Raw genomic sequence first — 25,602 nt, 5'->3', positions numbered from 1 at the left:
TGTGTGGAGGTGCCCGGCCTCACCTGGGTACCGTACCTTTAATCCTACCTGTAGATATAGAAGAATGTATTTTAAGCCTTTTTGCCTATCACTATAATTTTAACAGGTCCATATGTATTGCATGGACAAAGGAGTATCCTCTCCTAGCCAACGATGTCAAACCCCCTGATGGTATTACCGTATATAAAGGTAATTACACTTGCTATGCCATGTACGATGGTATTGGTAAATTTGTAGGTAACTTTTCCAAAGGCTATTGTGCTACATACAGAACTGTCCCTGTACATTTGCTGCAACATCACACTAGGTCACTAGGGGACATTTATTGGTTGTGTGGGGATTTACAGCTAAGATCCAGAATGGACACAGAATGGTGGGGAGAGTGTACTTTGACTAAGGCCATTATGCCTATACATATTATTTCTGATACACACCTCAACACCCATGAGTTCAGCCACACTAAGGTTAAACGTGACGCCCCAGTGAAAGGAAGTTTTGATCCTCATGTATATATTGATGCCATTGGAGTGCCCAGGGGGGTGCCCAACGAGTTTAAAGCTAGGGATGAAGTTGCTGCAGGATTTGAATCAATTTTTACCATAGTTACCGCAAACAAGAATCTAAATTGGATAAATTACATTTATTATAATCAACAGCGTTTTGTCAATTACACCAGAGACGCCCTCCAGGGGTTGGCCGAACAGTTGCAGGCCACATCCCAAATGACTTTCCAGAATAGAATGGCCCTAGATATGATCTTAGCCGAAAAAGGAGGGGTTTGTAAGATTTTGCCCGACACTATGACATGTTGTACCTACATCCCAGAAAACACAGGCCCTAATGGTAAAGTCACACTAGCTATAGAAAAATTAAATGACCTGTCAGAAGAGTTAAAAAGGAATTCTGGGATAAAAGATCCCTGGGAAAGATGGTTTGGTTGGATGACAGGATGGCAAAAGGCTTTAATGCAGATTGGTATGGCTATACTAATTTTTCTTTTTATCTTTGCTCTTCTCTTTTGTTGTGTCCTCCCATGCCTGAGAAAATCCCTCATGAAGACTGTTGACCAAGCAACACCCACTTTGACCCATCTCGAGGTTGATGACCAAGAATTCCAAGACATCAACTCACCCTGTCTACCGCTGCAAATTATCCCCTTTGTTGATAAAGTGCAGGAATTCTAGGAAGGGACTAGCTCAGGGACAGCATCTGTCAGTGAATGGTAAAGGCCCCATGTGGAGAAGTGGTGGGTTAGCTGCCATGGGATACCCTTGGGTGTGAAGCGTTCGAGAGCCATACTGACGGATGGTTAGCCTATTAGGGTCAGATCTAGGGACAGCCTTGCACTTTGCATTAACATCTAGCTAGCAGCTACGGGGTTTCTGTGCCTTTGGGTTAACACGTCTTCTGATACTAACATAATAAAGTTTTATCTCTTAGAATCTAACATTTCATAGGGGGGACTGATGTGGAATTATTAAAAACCTTTATTGTACTTGTATTGAATTATTGTACTAACTCCATTTTAACTTTATACTGTGACTTCGTCCTCCATTTTGTCCTCCTAACCTGACTTCTTCAATCCTCCATTTTGTCCTCATGACTTAACTTGTTCATTTTAAAACTACATTACGTGACTGAACTTCTCAACCCAATTAATACAGTAGACAAAGACCGTGTTTCCTTCAAGGACAAGTACCAGGAGGTGCTGGCTACTCCTTAAGACTTGCCGGCTACTCCTTAAGAGCTTGTAAGATAGTACAGTTTGAAGGCCACAGAACACAGTAGTAATGAAATGTTCTATTCATAAGAGACCTTGCACCTGGACATAAAGCCTGATATCACTGACCGTGTAAAATGACGCTTAGGACCCCCTTGTCCCCCACCCGTGTCCAGAATAATCCCACCTCTGATGGGTGGGCACGGGACTAACCTCTTAATTTTACTAACTAATAGGTAAGACACTAACTCCGTCACTTAACAATTAATCCAATTGATGATGTTTATTTGCTGATATTCTAATAATCAATGATGACGCAAAATGCCTCTTAAAAGGGCCTGCGCGCCCGCTTTTTCTTCACTTGCCAATAAACTTTCTCGAAGTTATTTTAACCTGAACCTCGTGTGTCAGACTTAATTACTTCAGCGTATATACGCAATTTAACTTTATTGATTTGGACAGGAACAGATAGACTTTGAACATTTTGGTTTACTTTCAAAAAGTACCATAACACTACTTACGTTAGTCCGGCCATTCTAAGGTCCGGTATACGTATCTGGCTACTGTTTGTACTCTGCGTGTTGGATCCCTGTCCCGATCCTGACATTACGACAGGGCCAATGGATCCTGCAAGTACAAACAGTCAGCTGGCTTCTCCTGATCCTAGGTTTGAAGCCATGGATCACAGAATGGATCAGATGGCGCTTGCGCTACAGGCTCTATTATCTCATGCCAATAACCCACCAGAGGAGATACGTAATACCCCTGTTTCTCCTGTCAGTTTAGGTCTAGAGGTAGCCACAGTGGGTGCTTCTTCTCGCATTACCCCCCCAGTACGCTATGGTGGGGCTCCTGAGAAGTGTCGTGGTTTTTTAAACCAAATTAGTATCCACTTTGAATTGCAACCCCGCTCTTATCCTACAGATAGGGCAAAGGTAGGATTTATTATCACCCTACTTATTGAGAAAGCTCTGAGATGGGCCAACCCACTATGGGAGAACGATAACCCATTAGTGTATAACTATAACGCATTTGTAGCTGCTTTTAGAAGAACATTTGATCCTCCAGGTAGAAAGGTTAATGCAGCCAGATTACTGTTGCGCCTGAGACAGGAGAACCGAACACTGGTGGATTATGCACTAGAGTTCAGGTCTCTGGCGTCAGAAGTCAAGTGGAATGAGCAGGCGTATATGGATGTATTTTTCAATGGCCTATCTGAAGTAATCCTTGATGAGGTTGCTACCAGAGAACTCCCTGAGAATTTAGAAGATTTAATTTCGTTCATCTCTCGTATAGATGAACGTTTTAAGAGAGAGACAGAACACTCGAGAGAGGAACCGGAGACCTTCTTTTAGGTTAGCCCCCGCTTTTCCAAGTCCTGACTCCACTGTATCTTTGCTTCCTGAACCTATGCAGATAGGTTATACCCGCCTATCTGAGGAGGAAAGACAGTACAGGAGAAGAGAGGGTTTGTGTATGTATTGTGGAGCCAAGGGTCATTTACTCTCGAACTGTCCTAACCGTCCGGGAAACGCTCGCACCTAAGTCTCTCTAGAGGACAAGCCTTGGGTGTTTCTATTTTGTCCTCTACTCCTAATTATAAAGATCACAGGCTTCTGCTACCAGTTTCCTTAACTTGGGAGAAGGAAGTAGTAAGGGCTATGGCATTGATAGATTCCGGTGCTGCTGAGAATTTTATCGACCAAGCCTTTGCTATTAAGAACAATTTCCCATCCCAGCTAAGGGAGACACCCTTGGCCGTTGAGGCCATAGATGGTAGACCACTACTAGACCCTGTTATCTTTCGTGAAACCATACCCATTAGTTTAAATGTTGGTATCCTACACGTGGAGAATTTATCTATTTTGCTCATTTCATCCCCTTCCGTTCCCATAGTTCTGGGGTACCCATGGTTGAAGAAACATAACCCTATTATCGATTGGGAGTTAGGGGAGATACTCTCGTGGGGCCAGGGTTGCCAGGATAGGTGTTTATGCAAGGTTTCTCCATTAGCTAATGTTAACATACCTGAGACTCCTATTCAGTCCACAGAAAGACAGATACCACGACCTTTACCTAGACTTAAAGGCAGTGTTTGACAAGAAGAATGCCGATTCTTTGCCGCCACACAGGCCATTTGATTGTAAAATTAAGCTTCTACCTGGGACTATGCCTCCGAGGGGCCATGTATATCCTTTGTCTGTTCAGGAAAACTTGGTTCTAGAGGAGTATATTCGGGAGAATTTAGAAAAGGGATTCATTAGGAGGTCTTCTTCCCCGGCCGGGGCTGGGTTCTTTTTCGTTAAGAAAAAGGATGGCACGCTGAGACCTTGTATCGATTACCGAGGCTTGAATAAAATAACTGTCAGAAATGCCTATCCTATTCCACTTATTACCGAGTTATTTGATCGTCTTAAGGGCTCCAAAATCTTCACCAAGTTAGATCTCAGAGGGGCATATAATTTGGTGAGAGTCCAGCAGGGACACGAGTGGATGACGGCGTTCAATACTCGGTACGGTCACTATGAATACACAGTTATGCCGTTTGGACTTTGCAATGCTCCTGCAGTATTTCAGGATCTGATTAATGAGGTACTTAGGGAGTTTCAACATGATTGTGTCATTGTCTACCTAGACGACATACTGATACACTCTAGGGAGATTGAAACTTACCATAGACAGGTCAGAGCGGTATTACAGAAACTTCTGCAACATGGTCTACACTGTGAATTGGAAAAATGCAGCTTTGATCAGTCTCAGATAGATTTTCTTGGTTACGTGATTTCTGGGGAAGGTTTTAAGATGGACCCTGACAAACTCCAGTCTATTTTAGATTGGCCATTACCTAAGGGACTCAAGGCTATTCAGAGGTTTATTGGTTTCTCCAATTATTATAGGCACTTCATTAAGGGTTACTCGTCTATTATTGCGCCCATTACCAATATGACCAAACAGGGGGCAGAAACTAAGACGTGGTCTCCTGAAGCTCTCGCTGCTTTCAAGAGGCTCAAAGAACTTTTTGCTTCTGCTCCAATATTAGTCCATCCTGATACGACTTTGCCGTTTCTACTCGAGGTCGATGCCTCTGAGACAGGAGTAGGTGCGGTTCTGTCACAAAGATTAGCGGTAGATAAACCATTACACCCGTGTGGTTTTTTTTCAAGGAAACTTTCTGGGGCTGAGAGCAGATATGACATCGGTGACAGGGAACTGTTAGCAGTCATTAAAGCCTTAAAGGAGTGGAGACATTTGTTGGAGGGGACCCTACACCCTATTACGATTTTGACAGACCACAAAAACTTGTCATATATTGGGGAGGCTAAGCGCTTATCCTCTAGACAAGCTCGTTGGTCCTTATTCCTGACTCACTTCAATTATGTACTGACTTACAGACCTGGTTCTAAAAACTCTAAAGCCGATGCATTATCTCGCCAATATGAACCTTCTACTGTACCTGAACCAGTTCTTTCTTCTATAGTTCCGAAGTGCAATATCATTGCTAATACGAATCTCAGGATTCATTCTCCATTACTGGCCGAGATCATTAAGTTGCAACATCTCGCACCTAAACAGACCCCTGCGGGTCGTCATTTCGTTCCTCCTGCTTTTCAACTGGAACTTTTACAGTGTTTACATAATAGCAAGATGGCGGGACATCCTGGTATTCGCAAAACTTACGCCTTGATCTCTAAGGACTTCTGGTGGTCTACTTTACGGAGGGATGTTGAGGAGTTCATTGCTGCATGTGAAGTTTGTACTAAAACCAAACAACCCCATACGCTTCCATGTGGACTCCTGCAACCCTTGGAGGTTCCAGAGAAACCATGGTCCTGTTTGGCCATGGACTTTATTGTCGATCTACCTATCTCTAAAAGACAGACTGTTATCCTCACCGTGGTTGACAGGTTTACTAGGATGGCACACTTCATTCCCCTGCCTAAACTTCCGTCTTCTCCCGAATTGGCAGAGATATTCGCCAAGGAGATTTTTCGCCTACATGGGATACCCTCTCAAATTGTATCGGACAGAGGCTCCCAATTTGTTTCCCGCTTTTGGAGGTCCTTCTGCTCTCAACTTGGTATTAAATTAAACTTTTCTTCTGCCTATCATCCTCAGTCTAACGGAGCTGCTGAACGTACCAACCAGAAAATTGAACAATATTTACGATGCTTTGTTTCTGAACACCAGGATGATTGGGTCGGTTTGATTCCTTGGGCGGAGTTTGCACACAACAATCTCGTTTGGGATTCTACTCATTCAAGCCCCTTCTTCATGAATTATGGTTTTCATCCGTCTATTCTTCCTTCGGATTCTCCTTCCCAGGGGGTGCCGTCGGTTGATGTTCATGTTGCCAATTTGAGGAAGTTGTGGGAACTCGACAAATCCTTGTGCACAACTCTATGTTGGTCAAGAAACACGCTGATAAACGTAGAAGGGCGGCTCCGGTCTTTGTTCCAGGTGATAGGGTATGGCTGAGCACGAGGAACATCCGTTTAAAAGTGCCCTCCATGAAGTTCGCTCCTCGTTATATTGGACCCTACAGGGTGCTGACCCGTATCAATCCGGTTGCGTATCGTTTAGCTCTTCCTAATACCTTACGCATTCCGAACTCGTTTCATTGCTGAAACCACTCATATGTAACAGATTTTCCTCCACAATAGCCCCTCCTCGCTCCGTTCAGGTGGAGGGTCAGGAGGAGTATGAGGTCAACTCTATTATTGATTCTCGAATCTCCCGGGGGAGAGTACAATATCTGGTTGATTGGAAGGGATATGGTCCTGAGGAGAGGAGTTGGGTACCTCAGGAGGATGTTCATGCTCCCCGTCTCCGCAGGGCGTATCACTCTCACTTCCCATCTCGTCCCGGTTCATTCCGCCCGGTGGGCGTATCTGAGAGGGGGGGTACTGTCAGGGTACCTGTGGTCTCTACCTCCAAAAGAGGTAGAGACTTAGCTGTTCCACCATCCAGACGGTCTGATGACTCCCTTCCCCGCGGTCTATCCAGTCATGCAAGGCCGGCCGCGAGGGAGTGACTGCCTTTTACACCATCTAGGCAGGAAGTCATCATCAGGACACTCCCCCGGATTGACCTGTCAGTCAATTGCTGCAGGACCAATCAGGACGTCTCGGAGGTGTGGTTACTGCTCTGAACAGGGTATTTAACAGAGCTTCTTTCATTAGCTCATTGCCCTGTCGTGGTTCTAGCTTGTTCTAGTCACTCAGTGCTTGTGTATTCTATTATCCCTTTTGGTTTTGACCCGGCATGTTTACCTTACTCTGCTTATCTCTGTTACCCTTGATTCGGCTTGTCTCTCGCTTACCTGTCTTCTGTTACCCTCGACCTCGGCTTGTCTTTGACCATTCTATACTATACTACTTACGTTAGTCCGGCCATTCTAAGGTCCGGTATACGTATATGGCTACTGTTTGTACTCTGCGTGTTGGATCCCTGTCCCGATCCTGACACTGTCCAATCACAGACTTCCCAATGCAGCTCAATAAGAAATCTTTGCAAGGCAGGTGCTCTGAGCAATTGCCGCCACTTTAGTTAAGTTTAACTGAGTTAACCAAAAAAAAGGTAGTAACGTAACCTGGTGTCTGACAGGGGGTGTAACAAGGTTATTTTATGAAAGTGGGAAAAATAGTGCACGCTCTTCACACATAAAGCACTTCAGAAAGCTACAGTGCTTTAGGGTCTGTGTCCTTTTAAACTCAAATAGTGTTTGTCACTTTTGATTCAATAAACCTGCGTGTGGTTTGAACACCCTGAGTGCCAGGAGATTGTTTCCTCTTTTGCTTTATACTTAAATGGGCCTCATTTTAAGGAATAAACCTAAACGATTGTCGTGCGCATTAAACAAAACAATGTAATATATCAATAATACACTATACATTTTGAGTTAAAATTTTCAAAAGTATGTGGCAGGTTTCCAGCCTTCATCTTGTTTAATAGGTTTTCTATTTAAACGTTTTTAATTTAACATACATTCTTCATTTAACATACATTCTTGCAGTTGTAGGCTATTAGATATTTGCATTGGACATTCAGCTTTTCATCTAAATAGAGAGCCAGTGCCAAATAGAGCTGTCCCAGCACCACATCTGTATTGCATTCCCTTTAATACTCCAGGTATGCAGTGGTTAGTACCTACCAGAAGTGGTGCAAGGAAGAATAGCTGGTAAACCGGTATCAGAGTCAGAGGTGCCGAAGGCTCATTGAGACACATGGGAGGGGGAAGTGGGTGGGTAGGCTAATCAAACAGAAGAGCTACTGTATCTCAAACTGCTGAAAAATGTAATGCTGTCCATGATAGAAAGGTGTCAGGACACACAGTGCATCGCAGTTTGACATGTCTGTGGCTAAGCAGCCCCATACATAGCAGAGTGCCCATGATGATACCTATTCACCTTCATTGGTGTTGTTTACCTGGATCAGAGATGACAGAAGGATGCACTATGGGAAGAAGACAGGCCGGCGGAGGCAGTGTGATGCTCTGCTGGGAAACTTTGGGTCTTGCCATTCATGTGGATGTTGCTTTGATACATACCACCTGCTTAGAGATTGTTGCAGTCCCCGTACACACCATTCATTGCAATGGTGTTCACTGATGGCAGTGGCCTCTTTCAGAGGATAATGCACCCTGCCACACTGCAAAAATTGTTCAGGAATGGTTTGAGGAACCTGACAATGAGTTCAAGGTGTTGACTTGGCCTCCAAGTTGCCCAGCTCTCAATTTGATTGAGCATCTGTGAGATGTGCTTAAAAACCAAATCCAATCCATGGAGGCCCCGCCTCTCAACTTGCAGGACTTAAAGGATCTACTTCTCATGTCTTAGTGCCAGATACCACAGGACATGTTCAGAAGTATTATGGAGTCCATGTCTCAATGTATCAGATCTGTTTTGGCAGCAAGAAGGTGACCTTCACGATATGATGCAGGTGGTTTTGCTGTTTTGTATACCTAAACACACAGTTGCATACACACCCCTAGACGCACAAAGGCAAATGCACACGCACATAGTCACATACACACGCGGTCACACATCCAGACGCACAGAGTCAGACACGGTCACACAGCAGTCAGGTGCACGCAGTGAGACACATATGCTACGTAACCTACAGTACACACAGATACGTGCACACAGTCACGCACACCGCACACCGAGGTCTAGTGTAGTCCATGCCTTGACGCATCAGTGTTGTTTCAGCAGCCTGAGGGGATCTACTTGATATTAGGCAGGTGGTTTTAATGTTGTAAGTAGTAATTTTTATTAGTTTATGTCAAATTTCCTAGATATGTGAGTAACTAAAACAAGCATGATTGCATGCATCCTGTAAAATATAGACTGTTTTGCTGATGTTTCAGTATTTTTTTCTCTCTTCTTTCTCATTGCTAACAAGCCTTCCCAAAGGTCTGCTGCAGGTAATCAGATTTCGGCAGGTGCAGCAATTCACGGGAAGCCGCCATTAAAAGGAAACATTCAACATGAATCTTACTCCCGCGTCTCAAATAGAAGGTCTCCAGGAAATGACCAGAAACTGGCGGTAAGCTGTAAAAATAACACCATATAAACATAAAGTATCCCAAGTAAAAGCAGGACATGAAACGGTACATGGTTTTCTCTGCAAGTGAGTTTATTACAAAGAAAAAAAATGCCCATTTTATTTTACGTAAATACAACCGTGTCCTACTTTTTATATATAGAAGCACAGCTAGAAATATTAAAGTTGGAACCTAATGTTATACTATATACACTGATCTACTACATAGTAGATTGATATTTGTTTGACACACCAAGACTTTATCTTATGCATTTTAGTAATAATGTAATCTCTCGACTGACACTGCATGCAGCGTTACAGAACCAATGCATGTATGGATTCCTAGCTTATCTAGTTTCAGCGAAAGCATATGGCTAAATGAGTGGGACATTTTAGGTTGGAGTACTGGTTTTAAAGGAACACTCCAAACCATAAAACCACTATAGCATGATGTAGTGGTTACGGTGCTGGGATTGCTCAGAGAGCTAACCGAAGCTCCTGCTTAGGAACTTCCAACTCTCCATCAGCAGTAATGAAGCAGTTTTAGTGTACAGACAATGGCCCTGCAGTCTCACTGCTCAATTATCTGCCATTTAGGTTAAATCACTTTAGTTTCTGTTTTTGCAGTCCTGGCCACACGTGCCCTGCCTGCATAAAAATATAATAATAATAATTTCAATCAGATGTTAACTTTCTTTAGATGTTTTATCTCCTGCTGTGTAACTTGGACTTTAATCACACACAGGAAGCTCCTGCAGGGTCTAGCAGACTATTAACTGAGCAGGAGATAAGAACTTCTTAATTAAATAGAATTTGCAACAAAGGAAGTGTAAATATTAGATGACTCTTTGAAGTGTCTAGGAAGTCACATGCATGGATGTGTGGCTAGGGCTGCATAAGCAAAGGGATTTAACTTCTAAATTGCAGAGAATTGAGCAGGGATACTGCAGGGGCATGATCTATACACCATAGCTGCTTCATTAAGCTAACGTTATTTTGGTGACTACAATGTCACTCTAGTCATGCGGCTTTAATAGCATAGACTGTGGTTTTTTTTTGAGGAGTTCTGCACTATTATGTTTCTAGAACAGTAATAATAAGATGTTTTATTGTGCAGTCCATGAGTAGTAACATGTTCATATGTCTTAGTGATGTACAGCTTTGAGAGTGTTTCTGTCTTTTTAGCTAAATATTATTACCGTTGTATGTTTTTTTTTTTATTGTATGTTTTTATTGTTTAGAAACTACAAGAAGAAAATATCAAGCTTAAACAGGAACTCGAAGACATGAGGTATATAAATACGTTTTGACTTTGTGAAAGTAGTCCTAGACTTTTTGTGGGCTTGATTATAATTTTGGTAATCATTTTGAAATACATACGTACACGTTGTAAGACTTACCCTCCCGGAATAATTGACACTAATAATGTCTGACCTTGGTACTGCAGGTTTTTAGAGCTACACATTATCCTTGATCCACAGCTGGCCTTTAATACAATTTCTAGTTACAAGGCTAGCCATCGCATACTAATACCTGAAACAATGTCAGACCTGTACGGGATCTGGGTCTCCCCTTTTATTTCTAAAATATTTCTCCTGAACTACACATAGTCCAAACTCTCTCTATCGTCACTGAAGCCTGAATAGTGAATTGACATCAGACTTATTGGCTTAAGATGCGATGGTTACTTTCCCCCAAGATATACCTGTTGCTCATGTTTCCTATAAAATTACTCGACCCATTGACTTGTCTTAAATTCACTAGTTGTTTAAAGTATACTCATTTTGAAAATGTGGCTCGATTTCTTTAACCCTTCCTTTCCACTTACCTGACCTATGAATAATTACTACATTTTGTGTAGTACTCTGAATAAGAGTTCTAAACTGATGAATATCTAGCACCCAATCCATACCTCTTTTATTTGAAGTGTGTGTTTTTCACAATTTTACTCACTTGTAAATAAAAAATAAATTAATATTAGATTCTGTTGCTTAAAGGGACACTCCACGCACCCAGACCACTTCTGGCCATTGGAGTGGTCTGGGTGCCAACTCCCACTACTCTTAACCCTGCAACTGTAATTATTTAAGTTTTTTATAAACTGCAATAATTACCTTGCAGGGTTAACTCCACCTCTAGTGGCTGTCTACTAAACAGCCACTAGACGGCACTTCCTGAATCATAGCAAAGATTTTCTTTGCTAGAGCGTCGCTGGACGTCCTCACGCTGTGTGAGGACCTCCAGTGTCGCTCAATTCCCCATAGGAAAGCATTGAAAATCTTTTTCAATGCTTTCCTATGGGGAGACCTAATGCGCGTACCCACCGGCTGACATGATTACTGGGAGGAGCGACGCCGACCCGAAACCACCGCCGAGGGACATCGGCGGGGTCTCAGGTAAGTGACCTGAAGGGGTTTTCATCCCTTCAGCTACCAGGGATTGGGGGGTGGGAGGGAGAGACCTGCCGTGCCAGAAAAAATGGATTGTAATTCATTTCAGTGTTTTCTTAGGTGTGATAAACAAGGATCTGCAATTATATTTTCGTCTTGTCATATTTGGTAATTTATGCATCTTTTCCAGTGAGAAGTCGTATGTAATCCGTTGGCACGGATTCTTCTGGTCAGTTGTTTTTTTTGTGTGTGTGTGTTTTACAAATCACTTGTTAGTGAAGTGGTTAAGTCTTCTTATAAGAGAGCTTGAAATGATTGCTCACTATAGGGACACATGGCTGACCACCTTGACATAATTAAAGCAGTGATTCACTGATTCACGCTGCTTAATCTGCTGTTTCTGTACTGCATTGGTAGCACACCAGGCTTCTCGTTGTGTGGGAAGAAAGCTTTCCCTATGGGATACTTAGGATGAACCACCAGTGGAATCTGCATTGGACCAAGCAGTCTTTAGTGACTTTGTGGTCACCATTCCTTATTACCAGCGGGCCGAAGGCCAGAATTTCATGGGAACTGTATAATCTCACAGTGTGGAAGCTGGCTCCCGGCCCATGGTGCTCCTTTAAATAAAAGGGAAAGTTACTGGAAGAAAGCTCTGTTTATATGTTTTTTTTCCAAAACAACCGTGTGCGCTGTGAAATGTTATGTTTAAAAAAAACAACCAAATAAAAATGTAAGTATATTTAATATATGTATTTAAAGGTTCATTCAAGTATGTTTCACAAGCATCTGTAGTATGAACTCTGGGGATGTCCTAAATTAGAATTTCGTGATATACAGCAAGATCTAAACTCTGTAAAAGTTGCACAGTTTAATGTGACAATCTTTTTGAAGTCTATTCACTAATCTGAGGATTGTGGAGAAACAAAATAGAGTTGTACATTTGAGATCACCCAAGTCTACTAATGTCGACCACATTGTTAAGATACTGCACTATCTGTTTAGTTTTTTGTTAACGTGCAAAGAAGGCACACATAAGAGTTATAGAAAATAATAACAGACTAGAAGTGTTAGGTGATTAAGATATAAAATGATGAGCATAGCCTATAGAAACACAGCAGAGTATACCAGGAGTATGAGTTTTAATAAGACAAAGAGCAACGGGCAACCCTTGATGAGAATTAGACTGATGAGCTGATTCCCCATGAAAACTTGTTTTAACATCCACTATTTAACGAAATATAATCTCACTTCCACCTCCAAAAACGACCTAAAAATGAAACCTTATTTCTCCTCTCCTTTTTTTCTAGTCAAGTGGTTTGTCAGTCTAATTACACTCTATGTTCGTTTTGCCAGTCTGATTACTTTCAGGTAATAGATTTAAAATGTTTCCTCGGCAATCCGGATCTGTATATGCACTAAGGCCCGCTCCTATGTTTTGTCATCAGTCATAAGACCCAATTATATTACCAGGTCGTACTGAATGGTCATCCACTTTCCTTTAATTGGAGTCTTTTAAAATTGGCACAAAGGTATATAAAAAAAAAATCCTGCAACCTTTTATATACTAGGCTTTTTTAGCAATTCTTTTAACATCCCCTGACTTTTTAACACATTTCCTTCCCACTCACAGTATGAGCATACTTGGTTTTTTTTTTTTATTTCTGTAATGACACTGAAAGTAAAAAAGATATGAGTGAGATATAGAAATAAGCAAAGGAAGGATGTATTCAATAAAAGGGCCACGATGTCCTTCAAATAACAATCTAACATTTGGTGCAATTCCTTGCAGAAGCAGAGTGATAACAGGAAAATGATTGTCATACAATATTGTTGATCTCAATTTCAATACTAAAGCCAATATTATTACTCCACGTCATTGGTAATTTTGTTAGTGTTAATGTTCTTGATTTTAAATTCTAATTACTTTTTTTTCCCTTTAACATCAATTCTTATTTGTCGTTATTTTGTGTATTAGCACTACATACTATGTTGTAAAATATATCAAATGCCTTACTTTTTAATTTATAATGGACAGCCAAAACAGTTGTGATCTGTTTTATTTTTAATTTGCGTTCAACTGAAGAAATTAAAAGGCAATCATTTTCCGAGTTTTACAATAATTTCTCTCTAATTACAGTGTTACAAGATACATTCTAGAGTTTGTGACAAGTATATTATATTTGTAAACTGCACTCAGCACAGACTGTTCTAAGCTTTATGTAAAATCTTGAATGAACAATGTACAAATCCCAGTTGCAGTGTATCAGATCCCTTTGCATTCCCATCACAGCTCCATGTGATATTCACTGACAATCAGAATATTTGTAAATTACCATTGCTGTCATTGAGTGAAAAAAAAGCAAAATATTAAATGCTTGACATGTCAGCAATTAAGCCTTGTTATTATTCTCAGTACCTATCCTTCATGTATTTATGTTTAACCATCTACTAATTAATGCGATTCCTTCATTTACTGAGACTTTGGCGTCACCAAAATGACTGCTAATTGGACCATTGCATCTTGTTTGCTGCTCAGTGGATAATTGGGCAGCTGTTCGAATGACATAAAGTAAATGTTAAAGCAATGACATAGAGCAGAGATGATATAAAGAGCTATTTTTCACTTTAAATGTCGTGGCTTTTATTTAGGAATCAGTATAAACAGCTTGTCGAAGAAGGCAAGAATGAATGCTTGGATGAGCGGCGCATAACCCTTTTGAAATCTCAGGTGTTACAGCTGCAGAGGCAGGTAATTTTCTCTCCTCTGCTTTAAATGATTTAATTACTTCAGACATCTCAAACTCTGGCCCCCAGTTGTTTCCGAATTACATCTTCCATGATTCACATCCCATCTACTGCATTCAAAGAATTCTGGAAGTTGTAGGCCATCACCATTTGGGGGGGGGGGGGGCAGAACTCGAGATTATTATAAATTTCTGTTAAAGATCTTTTTGTTGGTGACGATCTTTCTTTTAATCTCTCCAGTAAGGACTATGCACTTCTAACTGCTAGAGACTGCCATCTTCCATATGTACCCTACAAATGCATGTACACAAAACATCCTGTATGCTCACAATGTGGGTACTTTAACGTTGTTGTGGTATCTTGCCAATAAATAACCGCAAAAAAAAAAAAAATGCAATTGAAATAAATCGAATTGTTTTAGAAAATGGATAATAATTGAAGAAATGCTATAGTCACTATAGTTCTGGTGTTTACAGCCTGTCCCTGCAGGATTTTCGATGTAAACACTGCCTTTTCAGCTTGTGCTTCTCGTTTCAGTGCTACAACGCGTGCAGCAAGGTAATAGAATATACAGGCAAAACATCAGGTACTGAATGCGTATTTATTGGAGGGTAGAACACCTCAGAAAAGTGTGATATTTCAGCCATCTAGGGCCGAAATTTTGCACTTTTGCACTTTTTATGGGGTGTTCTACCCTCCAACAAATGCACCTTCAGTACCTGGAGTGTTGCCTTTATATTCTATTACCCTGTATTGTGGGACGGATTAGCAGTGTCTGCCTAATGCACCTCTGAGGCTGTGGGCAGGACGGAAAAGCAGAACCTGAGTGCAGTGGACTACGTTGTCTGTGATACACACAGATACACACATACATACTCACAGATACACTCTGACACTCACAGATACTTACACATACATACTCACAGATACTTACACATACATACTCACAGATACTTACACATACATACTCACAGATACTTACACATACATACTCACAGATACTTACACATACATACTCACAGATACTTACACATACATACTCACAGATACTTACACATACATACTCACAGATACACACATACATACTCACAGATACACACATACATACTCACAGATACTTACACATACATACTCACAGATACTTACACATACATACTCACAGATACACACATACATACTCACAGATACACACATACATACTCACAGATACTTACACATACATACTCACAGATACTTACACATACATACTCACAGATACTTACACATACATACTCACAGATACACACATACATACTCACAGATACACACATACATACTCACAGATACACACATACATACTCACAGATACTTACACATACATACTCACAGATACTTACACATACATACTCACAGATACACACATACATACTCACAGATACTTACACATACATACTCACAGATACACTCTGACACTCACAGATACTTACACATACATACTCACAGATACACTCTGACACTCACAGATACACACATACATACTCACAGATACACTCTGACACTCACAGATACTTACACATACATACTCACAGATACACACATACATACTCACAGATACACTCTGACACTCACAGATACTTACACATACATACTCACAGATACACTCTGACACTCACAGTTACACACATACATACTCACAGATACACTCTGACACTCACAGATACTTACACATACATACTCACAGATACACTCTGACACTCACAGATACACACATACATACTCACAGATACACTCTGACACTCACAGATACTTACACATACATACTCACAGATACACTCTGACACTCACAGATACTTACACATACATACACACAGATACACTCTGACACTCACAGATACTTACACATACATACACACAGATACACTCTGACACTCACAGATACACACATACATACTCACAGATACACTCTGACACTCACAGATACACACATACATACTCACAGATACACTCTGACACTCACAGATACTTACACATACATACTCACAGGTACACTCTGACACTCACAGATACTTACACATACATACTCACAGATGCACACTCATACTCACAGATGCACACTGACACTCATACTTACAGATGCACGCTGACACTCACAGATGCACACTGACACTCATACTCACAGATGCACACTGACACTCACAGATGCACACTGACACTCACAGATGCACACTGACACTCATACTTACAGATGCACACTGACACTCACAGATGCACACTGACACTCACAGATAAAATTGCCCCGTTGCCACCCCCACTTCCCCCCCTGGATCCGCCACTGCAGTTAGCTTAACACTATAGTGTTAGGAATACATGTTTGTATTCCTGACACTACGTTGTTCCTTTAAAAACAACAACTAAAACAAGGTGCCATTTCCTAATTAACCACTAGAGATACCTAGAAAATTCCTGGGTTAATTGTAGATATACAAGTTTTTAATAAAAATTTTAAGAATGCAGTAGTTCGCCGACATGGTATCATATTGGAGCCAGTCCGTCACAACACATTTATAGGTACAGGGGATAGTCACAAGCATGACCAGGTACCTCTAGCTTTGGCCAATGGCAGAGCTCAATGTAAGTTCCTAAGAAATTGGTGTGACTGCCTGCTAGTTCATCCTTTTTTTTTTTTTTGGTAAATTCATATGAAGCTAAGCTGTTGCAGATGTTTTGGTAATTATTGCGCATTTTCATGTTTATTGAAAATGTGAAATAAATTGTATGTATGAGATTGTAGTTGTTCAACTTTAGAGGGCCTTCATTTTTTATTTGTTAATTTAATTTTTATTCATATATTTCCAAAAAAGAAAAACGTAGATACAGCGTTGCATTGTACATTTGCTGTAAATTGTTTATAATATATGAGTGTGTGTGTCAAATAATCTGTTTTCCATTTAAGGTGATGCTGTTAACAGAAGGATTGAACTCAAGAGCTTCTTTCATGCTGGAGCTGGATAATGCTTTACAACCTGTCGTTGATAAGTTAAGGTGAGTTCCTAATATTAATCTGATCTGTGAATGTTCTATACCAGGGGTAGGCAACCTACGGCACGTGTGCCATGCACGGCACTCGAGGTGTCTTTGCGTGGCACTCAAGGCTGCTAGAGCCAAACAGGCTCTGTCCTATCAGGAGTCCCAGTGAAACTTCAGATATCTGCTAATACGAAAAGGTGGTGAAGGACAATCCTCAATTTATGCATTGCAGCACAAAGAGGAAGTGATCTCAGATCACTTAATTCCAGCACTTGTAAATGAGAATCCACACTGGAGTAGAGCAGCCCGCAGCTGCTATTGCAGCTCCTGTCCTTGACGTGTATCTGGCCAGCCTGGTCCGCACTGGAACACAGGGAAGCCACCCAAACTGATAGATATACACAGAAATGCAGAATAACCCTCCCCTCATTCATATAATACCAACAGCCCACACACACACATACACACAATCTGCACAAACGCAACACCACTAACAATCCACATAGATGCACACAACCACACACGCAGCCTCTCACATGCAATACCCTAAACAGCCCCTCACATTGCGGAGGAAGGTGTAAGATCTTAGAATGTGACAGACCCGCTTTAAAATAAATATATACACACTTTGGGTTGGCCATAATTGAAGTCTGGAAGAATCTCAACAGATTCTTTGTCGTTTTGAATTCTAGAATTTGAAAGTGTTTGTTTATTTTTTATGTTTTTTTTTTTTTTTTTTTTTTAGGAACACTGTAGACACTTTCTTTACTTCATTTTAGGGTCTTCCCCAGATATATTAAACATTTTTTTTTTTTTTTTAAATTGTTCAGAACCCAAAAAATAAAAACCATATCAATTTAGAATAACCAAAAATTTTCACCGTCCAAAGGTCTTAAAAAAAAAAAAATATATATATATATATATATTTTAAAATTGGCTTTCTCGCTGTTTCAGCTGGTAGTTTGTGTATTTATCATTCTCGGGTTCTCTATTGGCCTAGGAGTCTGAAGGTTTGGTGCTTTATCTAAGCTTTTTCCTAGAATGCATTCATGTCCCACCTGGAATTGGCCACTCACCCATCATTTGAAATACACTCAATTCGCCTTTTCAAACCCTTCTCTGCTAACATTGCTGTTATTTACCGCCCCCCTGGTTCCCCTCTTCTCTTCCTTGACCACTTTGCTGCCTGGCTACCCTATTTCCTCTCTTCTAACATTCCATCCCTAATTCTCGGGGACTTCAATATTCCTATAAACCCACCTTTGACCTCTGCAGCCACCAAACTACTTTCCATGACTTCCTCCCTCGGGCTATCGCAGTGGGCAGATTCTCCCACCCATGTAGCTGGCAATACCCTTGACCTAATCTTCACTTATGCATGTACAGTATCTAATATCTGCAACACTCCATATCCACTCTCTGATCACCACCTCTTATCATTTGCTCTCACATACCCCCTCACCCAAAAACCTCAGCCTAACCCCCCTCAACTCAGGAGGGACCTTAATTCTCTTGATCTCCAACAGTTGTCAGCTGACATTGATTCACAACTGCTGTCCATCCCTTCCCTCTCCTGTCCTTCACAGGCCATCTCCATATATAACTCTACTCTTACATCTGCCTTGAACACTGCAGCGCCACTCCAAACAAGCACCTCGAGGAGGACCCGCCCCCAACCATGGCATACTAAATCAACGCGCTACCTGCAAAGATGCTCCCGTTGTGCTGAACGCTCCTGGAGGAAGTCTCGTACACAATCAGACTTTCTCCATTATAGATTCATATTGTGTTTATACAGTGCAGCCCTTGCCCTTGCCAAACAGTCCTATTTTTCCACTCTCATTAGTTCATGTTCCCGCAACCCCAGGCGTCTCTTTCACACCTTTAATTCTCTTCTTCGCCCTGCTGTGGCCACCCCCAAAACTAACCTTACTGCTGATAACTTCGCATGTTACTTCACTGACAAGATTGAACAGCTAAGGAAAGAATTCTCCCCTCCTTGCCTTTCTGTTTCTCAATCACACATAGATCATGCCTTTCCTACCCTTCAGACATTCTCCCCAGCTACTGACCAAGAGGTGGCTGCTCTTCTTTGCTCCTCTCGCCCCACCACTTGCCCGCTCGATCCTGTCCCATCTCACCTTATTAGATCTCTCTCCACTTGTCTCGTGCCTTCTCTAACACACATCTTCAACTGCTCGCTCTCCTCTGGCATCGTCCCTGCTGACCTTAAACATGCCACTGTAGTACCTATACTAAAAAAACCATCCCTCGACCCATCCACCCCCTCTAACTACCGTCCCATATCCCTGCTCCCTTTTTCCTCAAAGCTTCTGGAAAGACTTGTCTTTACCCGTGTGTCTCATTTCCTCAATTCCAACTCTCTCCTTGACCCTCTTCAATCTGGCTTCCGCCCTCTCCACTCTACAGAGACTGCCCTTATCAAAGTTACTAACGACCTAATCGCAGCTAAATCCAAAGGCCACTACTCCATACTAATTCTTCTTGACCTCTCAGCGGCCTTTGACACCGTTGATCATGCTCTCCTTCTTCAAACTCTTCAATCGCTTGGTCTCTGTGACTCTGTCCTCTCGTGGTTTTCCTCCTATCTCTCCCAACGCTCATTCAGTGTCTCCTTTTCTAATGATACCTCCTCCCCTTGCCCTGTCTCAGTTGGAGTTCCCCAAGGCTCCGTCCTTGGTCCCCTTCTATTTTCTCTTTATACTGCCTCTCTTGGCAAACTTATTACCTCTTTTGGATTTCACTACCACCTGTATGCTGATGACACCCAGCTATATCTCTCCTCCCCGGACCTCTCCCCTGCCGTCCTGCAACGTGTCACTGCTTGCCTTTCTTCCATCTCTGACTGGATGTCCTCCCGCTTTCTGAAACTCAATCTCTCAAAAACTGAGCTCCTTGTCTTTCCTCCTCCTAATACTGATCCTCCTCTTTCGCTCTCCCTCCAAGTTTGTGGTACCAACATCAGTCCATCCTTGCAAGCGCGCTGTCTTGGCGTCATACTTGACTCTGGTCTCACCTTTGAGCCTCACATCCAGCATGTTACCAAATCCTGTAGATTCCATCTTAAAAACATAGCCCGCATCCGCCCCTTTCTTGCACCAGATACTACCAAGGAGCTTGTCCATGCTCTAGTAATTTCCCGCATGGATTATTGTAACCCTCTCCTGATTGGTCTCCCCAATAGCCGTACTGCACCCTTACAGTCCGTAATGAATGCTGCTGCTAGATTGATTTTCCTCTCTAGTCGTTTCTCTCACACCTCACCCCTCTGCCAGTCCTTACATTGGCTTCCTGTATGCTATAGGAGTCAATTCAAGGTACTAACTCACACCTATAAAGCACTGAACAACTCTAGCCCCTCTTATATCTCCTCACAGATCCATAGGTATGTCCCTTCTCGGTCTCTCCGTTCTGCCCGTGACCACCTCCTGTCCGTTGTCCGCACTCGTACGGCCAACTCGCGCTTGCAGGACTTCTCGCGGGCGGCTCCCTTCCTATGGAATAGCCTGCCTACCGCCATCAGACTCTCCCCTAGTCTTGCATCTTTTAAGAAGTGCCTTAAAACCCATCTCTTTAGGAAAGCTTATGGCCTCCAAGACTAACCCTTACCTCACATACCTGTCTCTTGCCCTCTCCTAAAGGGCAGCCCACCTTATTTGATTGTAAATTCCTGTCCTAATGTGTTTTACACCCCACCTCCTATAGAATGTAAGCTCGTTTGAGCAGGGTCCTCTTCAACCTATTGTTCCTGTAAGTTTATTTGTAATTGTCCTATTTATATTTAAATCCCCCTCTCATAATATTGTAAAGCGCTACGGAATCTGTTGGCGCTATATAAATGGCAATAATAAATAAATAAATAAAAACTTGGGTTTACAGCCTCGATTGCCCCTGTTACAACTGGTACTACCATTGCCTTCATTATCCATATTTTGTCTATCTCCTCTTTCAGTCCTTGGTATTCATCTATCTTCTCAAGATTATTCTTCTTTTGATCTTATGGTTACTGGGTATTGCCGCATCCACCTCAACTGCAGTTTTTTTGTACCTAGGGCAGGTCCAGACCTTAATCTGTGCAGATGTTTTGAAACACAACCCCAACAACTTGTTATGTCTCTGATAATATCTTGTAAGCGGCTCCTGAAGTGTCTTGGCGTTCTCTTTGCACTTTGGATCCTGTCTGGTGTGGTAGATCCCCGCTTCTGTCTTATTCTAAGTGTCTGTTCCTGGGTTGCTAGGATTAGTACCTCAGTGGTGTCTTTGAGTTTTTTTTTAGCCACCAGTAGGATTTCATAATGTTAGCCACATTCACTACCTGCCGGTGGTACATTCCATGGAGAAGTTTGTTCCATATTTTATGCATCTTCTAAATGTTATAGAGTCCGACTTAGCAGTTAATTTTTGGGTGCCATCATCGTGATGTACTTGTGGATGCGGTGTGTTTAATCAAGGGCTGTAGCCTTGATACACATCACACCCTGATCTCTTTTCTACTGGCTGGTGTACAGTCTCTGGGTGCTAGGTTTCAGGTAGAATCCTCCGTTCATAGTGAGAAGTTGCAGGTCTTGATATCCATGTTGTCCAGCTCTCCACTTGGCCAGGTTATTATCCTAGCTACGTATCTGATGACTGATAGGGCACATGTGTTTGTGGAGTAGTTCTTGTTCTTGTCATTGAAATGGGACTTCAGGACCTGTGTGACTCTCTAGAGGTACTTGGATGTTGCTGTCCTCCTTGCCTCTTCTCCATTGTTGCCATGTGTTTGTGGTGTGCCCAGTTACTTGTAGCACTCTCTCAAAATCACTTCATCTCCTTCAGTCCTGATAATTTTCCCACTTTTTGTCAACACTCCTCCACAGTTATCTAGTCCGAACGACATTCCTATGTCCTTGCTTTATCGGTATTTGCTTGGCATGCAGCTTGATGCTGTCCATGTAGAGGAGGTGGCTGATAATAGCTCCACTCTTGAACCTATATTTGCACCCGGTCTTCATCATGATCTGACTGAGTGGGTTAAGGACTATGCAAAACAGCATTGGGGTAGTGATTCACCATGGGTTATGCCATATTTGATGTTCACTTGTGTAATTCTCCTTTGATTGACTTCTAGAGTTGTATTCTTCTCTCATATGAATTTATTGATGATGGTTCTTCGTGTCTTGTTGACCTTGTATAGAGCAAGGACTTTCAGTATCCATATGGGGCGCCATTGTGTCATATGCTTTCTTGTAGTCAATTCAGGCTGTGCACAGATAATTCTTTCTGATCTTGGAATACCATTTGTCTACTCGGACTGCCAGCAACTGGTGTTTTGATCCTCAGATGTTGTTTCCAATGTTTTCCTTCTGAGCCTTTCTCACGTATTAACTGGTATACCCATCGGTCTTCCAGCTAGGATGCCTGAGAGAACCTTCCATGTTGTGTTCTGCCTCGTGTTAACCAGTCTGGGGGGGTGGCTGGTGTGTATGCGTATTAACCCCTTAATGCCGTTACGGCGTTCTATGCCGTCCCGCATTAAATGTATATACATACATATGTATGTGTGTATATATATATGTATTATATATGTAACGTCATACAAAGTGTATTTTAATACTAATATAAGTACATATTAGTATTAAAATACACTTAGAATGACGTTACACACACATATATATATATATATATATATATATATATATATATATATATATATACACGTATAATTACAATAATAAATTAAAATAAAATATTGAATCAAAATTTAATATAAATTATATATTCATATGTAATTTCATTCTAACTGTATTTTGTTATTAATATATATATTGGTAACAAAATACACTTAGAATGACATTCTATATATATCTAAATAAAAGATTACATTAGTATACACGTAGAATTTAAATACCTATAAATGCATATATATTAAAATTCTACATGTATATTTAAGTAATCTTTTCACATAATTATGTGATTTGATTAATTAAAATTTGATTGACATGCCTGACAACACAGGGAGAAAGTGCAGAGAATTTAATTCGCAAGCACTATATTTGACCCTGTAACTCTCCAAGACATCATAAAACCTGTACATAGGGGGTACTGTTTTACTCGGGAGACTTCACTGAAATTAAATATTAGTGTTTCAAACTGGTAAATTGTATTACAACGATGATATTTTAAGTAAAAGTGACGTTTTTTGCATTTTTTACAAACGAACTGCACTTTTATGGACTATATTACTGTTGTAATATGTTTTACTGTTTTAAAACACTAATATTTGTGTGTAGTGAAGTCTCCCGAGAATAACCGTACCCCCCCATGTACAGGTTTTATGGTGTTTTTGAAAGTTAGAGAGTCACATATAAGGCTTGCATTTCATTTTTTTTACATTGAAATTTGCCAGATTGGTTATGTTGCCTTTGAGAGCGTATGGTAGCCTAGGAATGAGAATTACCCCCATGATGGCATACCATTTGCAAAAGTAGACAACCCAAGGTATTGCAAGTGGGGTATGTCCAGTCTTTCTTAGTAGCCACTTAGTCACAAACACTGGCCAAATATTAGTTTTTTGCTTTTTTCACACAAAAACAAATATGAACGCTAACTTTGGCCAGTGCTTGTGACTAAGGGGCTACTAAAAAAGACTAAACATACCCCACTTTCAATACCTTGGGTTGTCTACTTTTTCAAATGCTATGCCATTATGGGGGTAATTCTCATTCCTGGGCTACCTCACTGTCTCAAAGGTAACATTACTAATCTGGAAAATTTTAATTTGAAAATGGAACGTTCTATATTTGACCCTGTAACTTTCCAAAACACCATAAAACCTGTTAATGGGGGTACTGTTGTACTCATGAGATATCGCTGATTACAAATATGTGCATTTTTGTGCAGTAAAACCTAACAGTATTATGACATTCACAGCTAAAATGTCAGACGGAAATATAAATAAATAAAAAAATCTTATTTTCTCACATTTTTTTTTTTAATTTTATTCATAATAATTTATGTTCCATATATGAATAGTTAATGATAAATTAAAGCCCTGTTTCTCCTGAACAAAATTATATATAATAAGTGTGGGTGCACTTAATGTGACAGCGGTGAATTACGGTTGAACAGACATATAGCGCAAATACCAGTTTTTGTTTACGTTTTGTTTTGATCAGAACGTGCACTATTGACTCCGTCCTGAAGGGGTTAATAGAATATATTCAGATGCAGAAACTGTAATAATAAAATGAACAAAGAAATCTGGTAGATAACTTGTGTTGTGATTCACATATTTATATTTGCACAGGTGCTTGTTGGCTATTGAAGGCCGCACTTCAGAGGTTCCAATAAGTCGGGCTGGTTTAATACAAATGATTGAAATGTGCCAAGCGATGCAGGACAAGTTACACCGGAATCATAAGGTAAACTGTACACATTGCCCCACCTCTAAAATGACAGAATTTTTATTTATTTAATTTTAAACACATGAAATATTTGTGTGAGGGACTTTTTTTTAGAATCTTATTTTCAAAAAAGTTCCCAGCACAAAATAAATATATAATGTTACTTGTTTGTATTTAGCACTAATTTAGTGTCTGTTCACAGGAGATGTTTCACACTGGGAGAATGATTATTGAACCCAGCATTTCATGTAATTTACCAAATAATGCAGGGCACCTGGTTGCAGAATTTGATGTCATTTTAGATGGTTCAGTTGCTTTCCAACAATAGTAATTAATGCAAAATCTGGAGAAATTACATTTCTCACATTATTTGTGAAGTAACCCTTTCCATTTCCTCACATTTTGTTACTGCATTTAGTGTAAGAGGAGTAATCGCTGTACCATTTGTATAGAGTTACAGAGGTGCTCTTCTTCACTGGGTACATTTAAATGGAAACTCCAATGTAAATACAGTGTTTCCGCCCCCCCATCATATAGTGGCAGTATGAATGGGATGAACTTTTCTAGTGCTGGACAAGTAAACCTGTACCCCAGTTCTTTTCTGGCCGACAGGGCATACGGTTAACACTTGATTTTGTTCCTAGGCTATTGAGTTGTTGCTTGGGATAGTCTGTCTAATAAACCCCGGGCAACAAGCTGCAGAATGCTATCTCCAAACCTCAGGGGGGTTTCGGAGCACAGTTACTGGCTGTTTTTTATGCCAAAAGGTTCAGGCAATTTGTAGGTGGGT

At 41.0% G+C, this 25,602-nt stretch overlaps 1 protein-coding gene across 1 annotated transcript in view; it reads left to right on the top strand.

Annotated features, from left to right (window-relative positions):
• LOC134612393 (uncharacterized) overlaps positions 1-25,602 on the top strand; it is a 150,991-nt gene that overhangs the window by 17,208 nt on the left and 108,181 nt on the right. Inside the window, exons 3-7 of the mRNA XM_063456744.1 lie at positions 9,122-9,265; positions 10,504-10,553; positions 14,305-14,404; positions 17,333-17,421; positions 24,716-24,830. Coding sequence (XP_063312814.1) covers positions 9,122-9,265; positions 10,504-10,553; positions 14,305-14,404; positions 17,333-17,421; positions 24,716-24,830 — 498 coding nt within the window. The remainder of the gene's footprint in view (positions 1-9,121; positions 9,266-10,503; positions 10,554-14,304; positions 14,405-17,332; positions 17,422-24,715; positions 24,831-25,602) is intronic.

Source organism: Pelobates fuscus, chromosome 5, assembly GCF_036172605.1.
Source record: "Pelobates fuscus isolate aPelFus1 chromosome 5, aPelFus1.pri, whole genome shotgun sequence".
Classification (NCBI taxonomy): Eukaryota; Metazoa; Chordata; class Amphibia; order Anura; family Pelobatidae; genus Pelobates; species Pelobates fuscus.
Note: the sequence above shows the minus strand (reverse complement) of the source record. Positions and strands in the feature narration are given on the sequence as shown.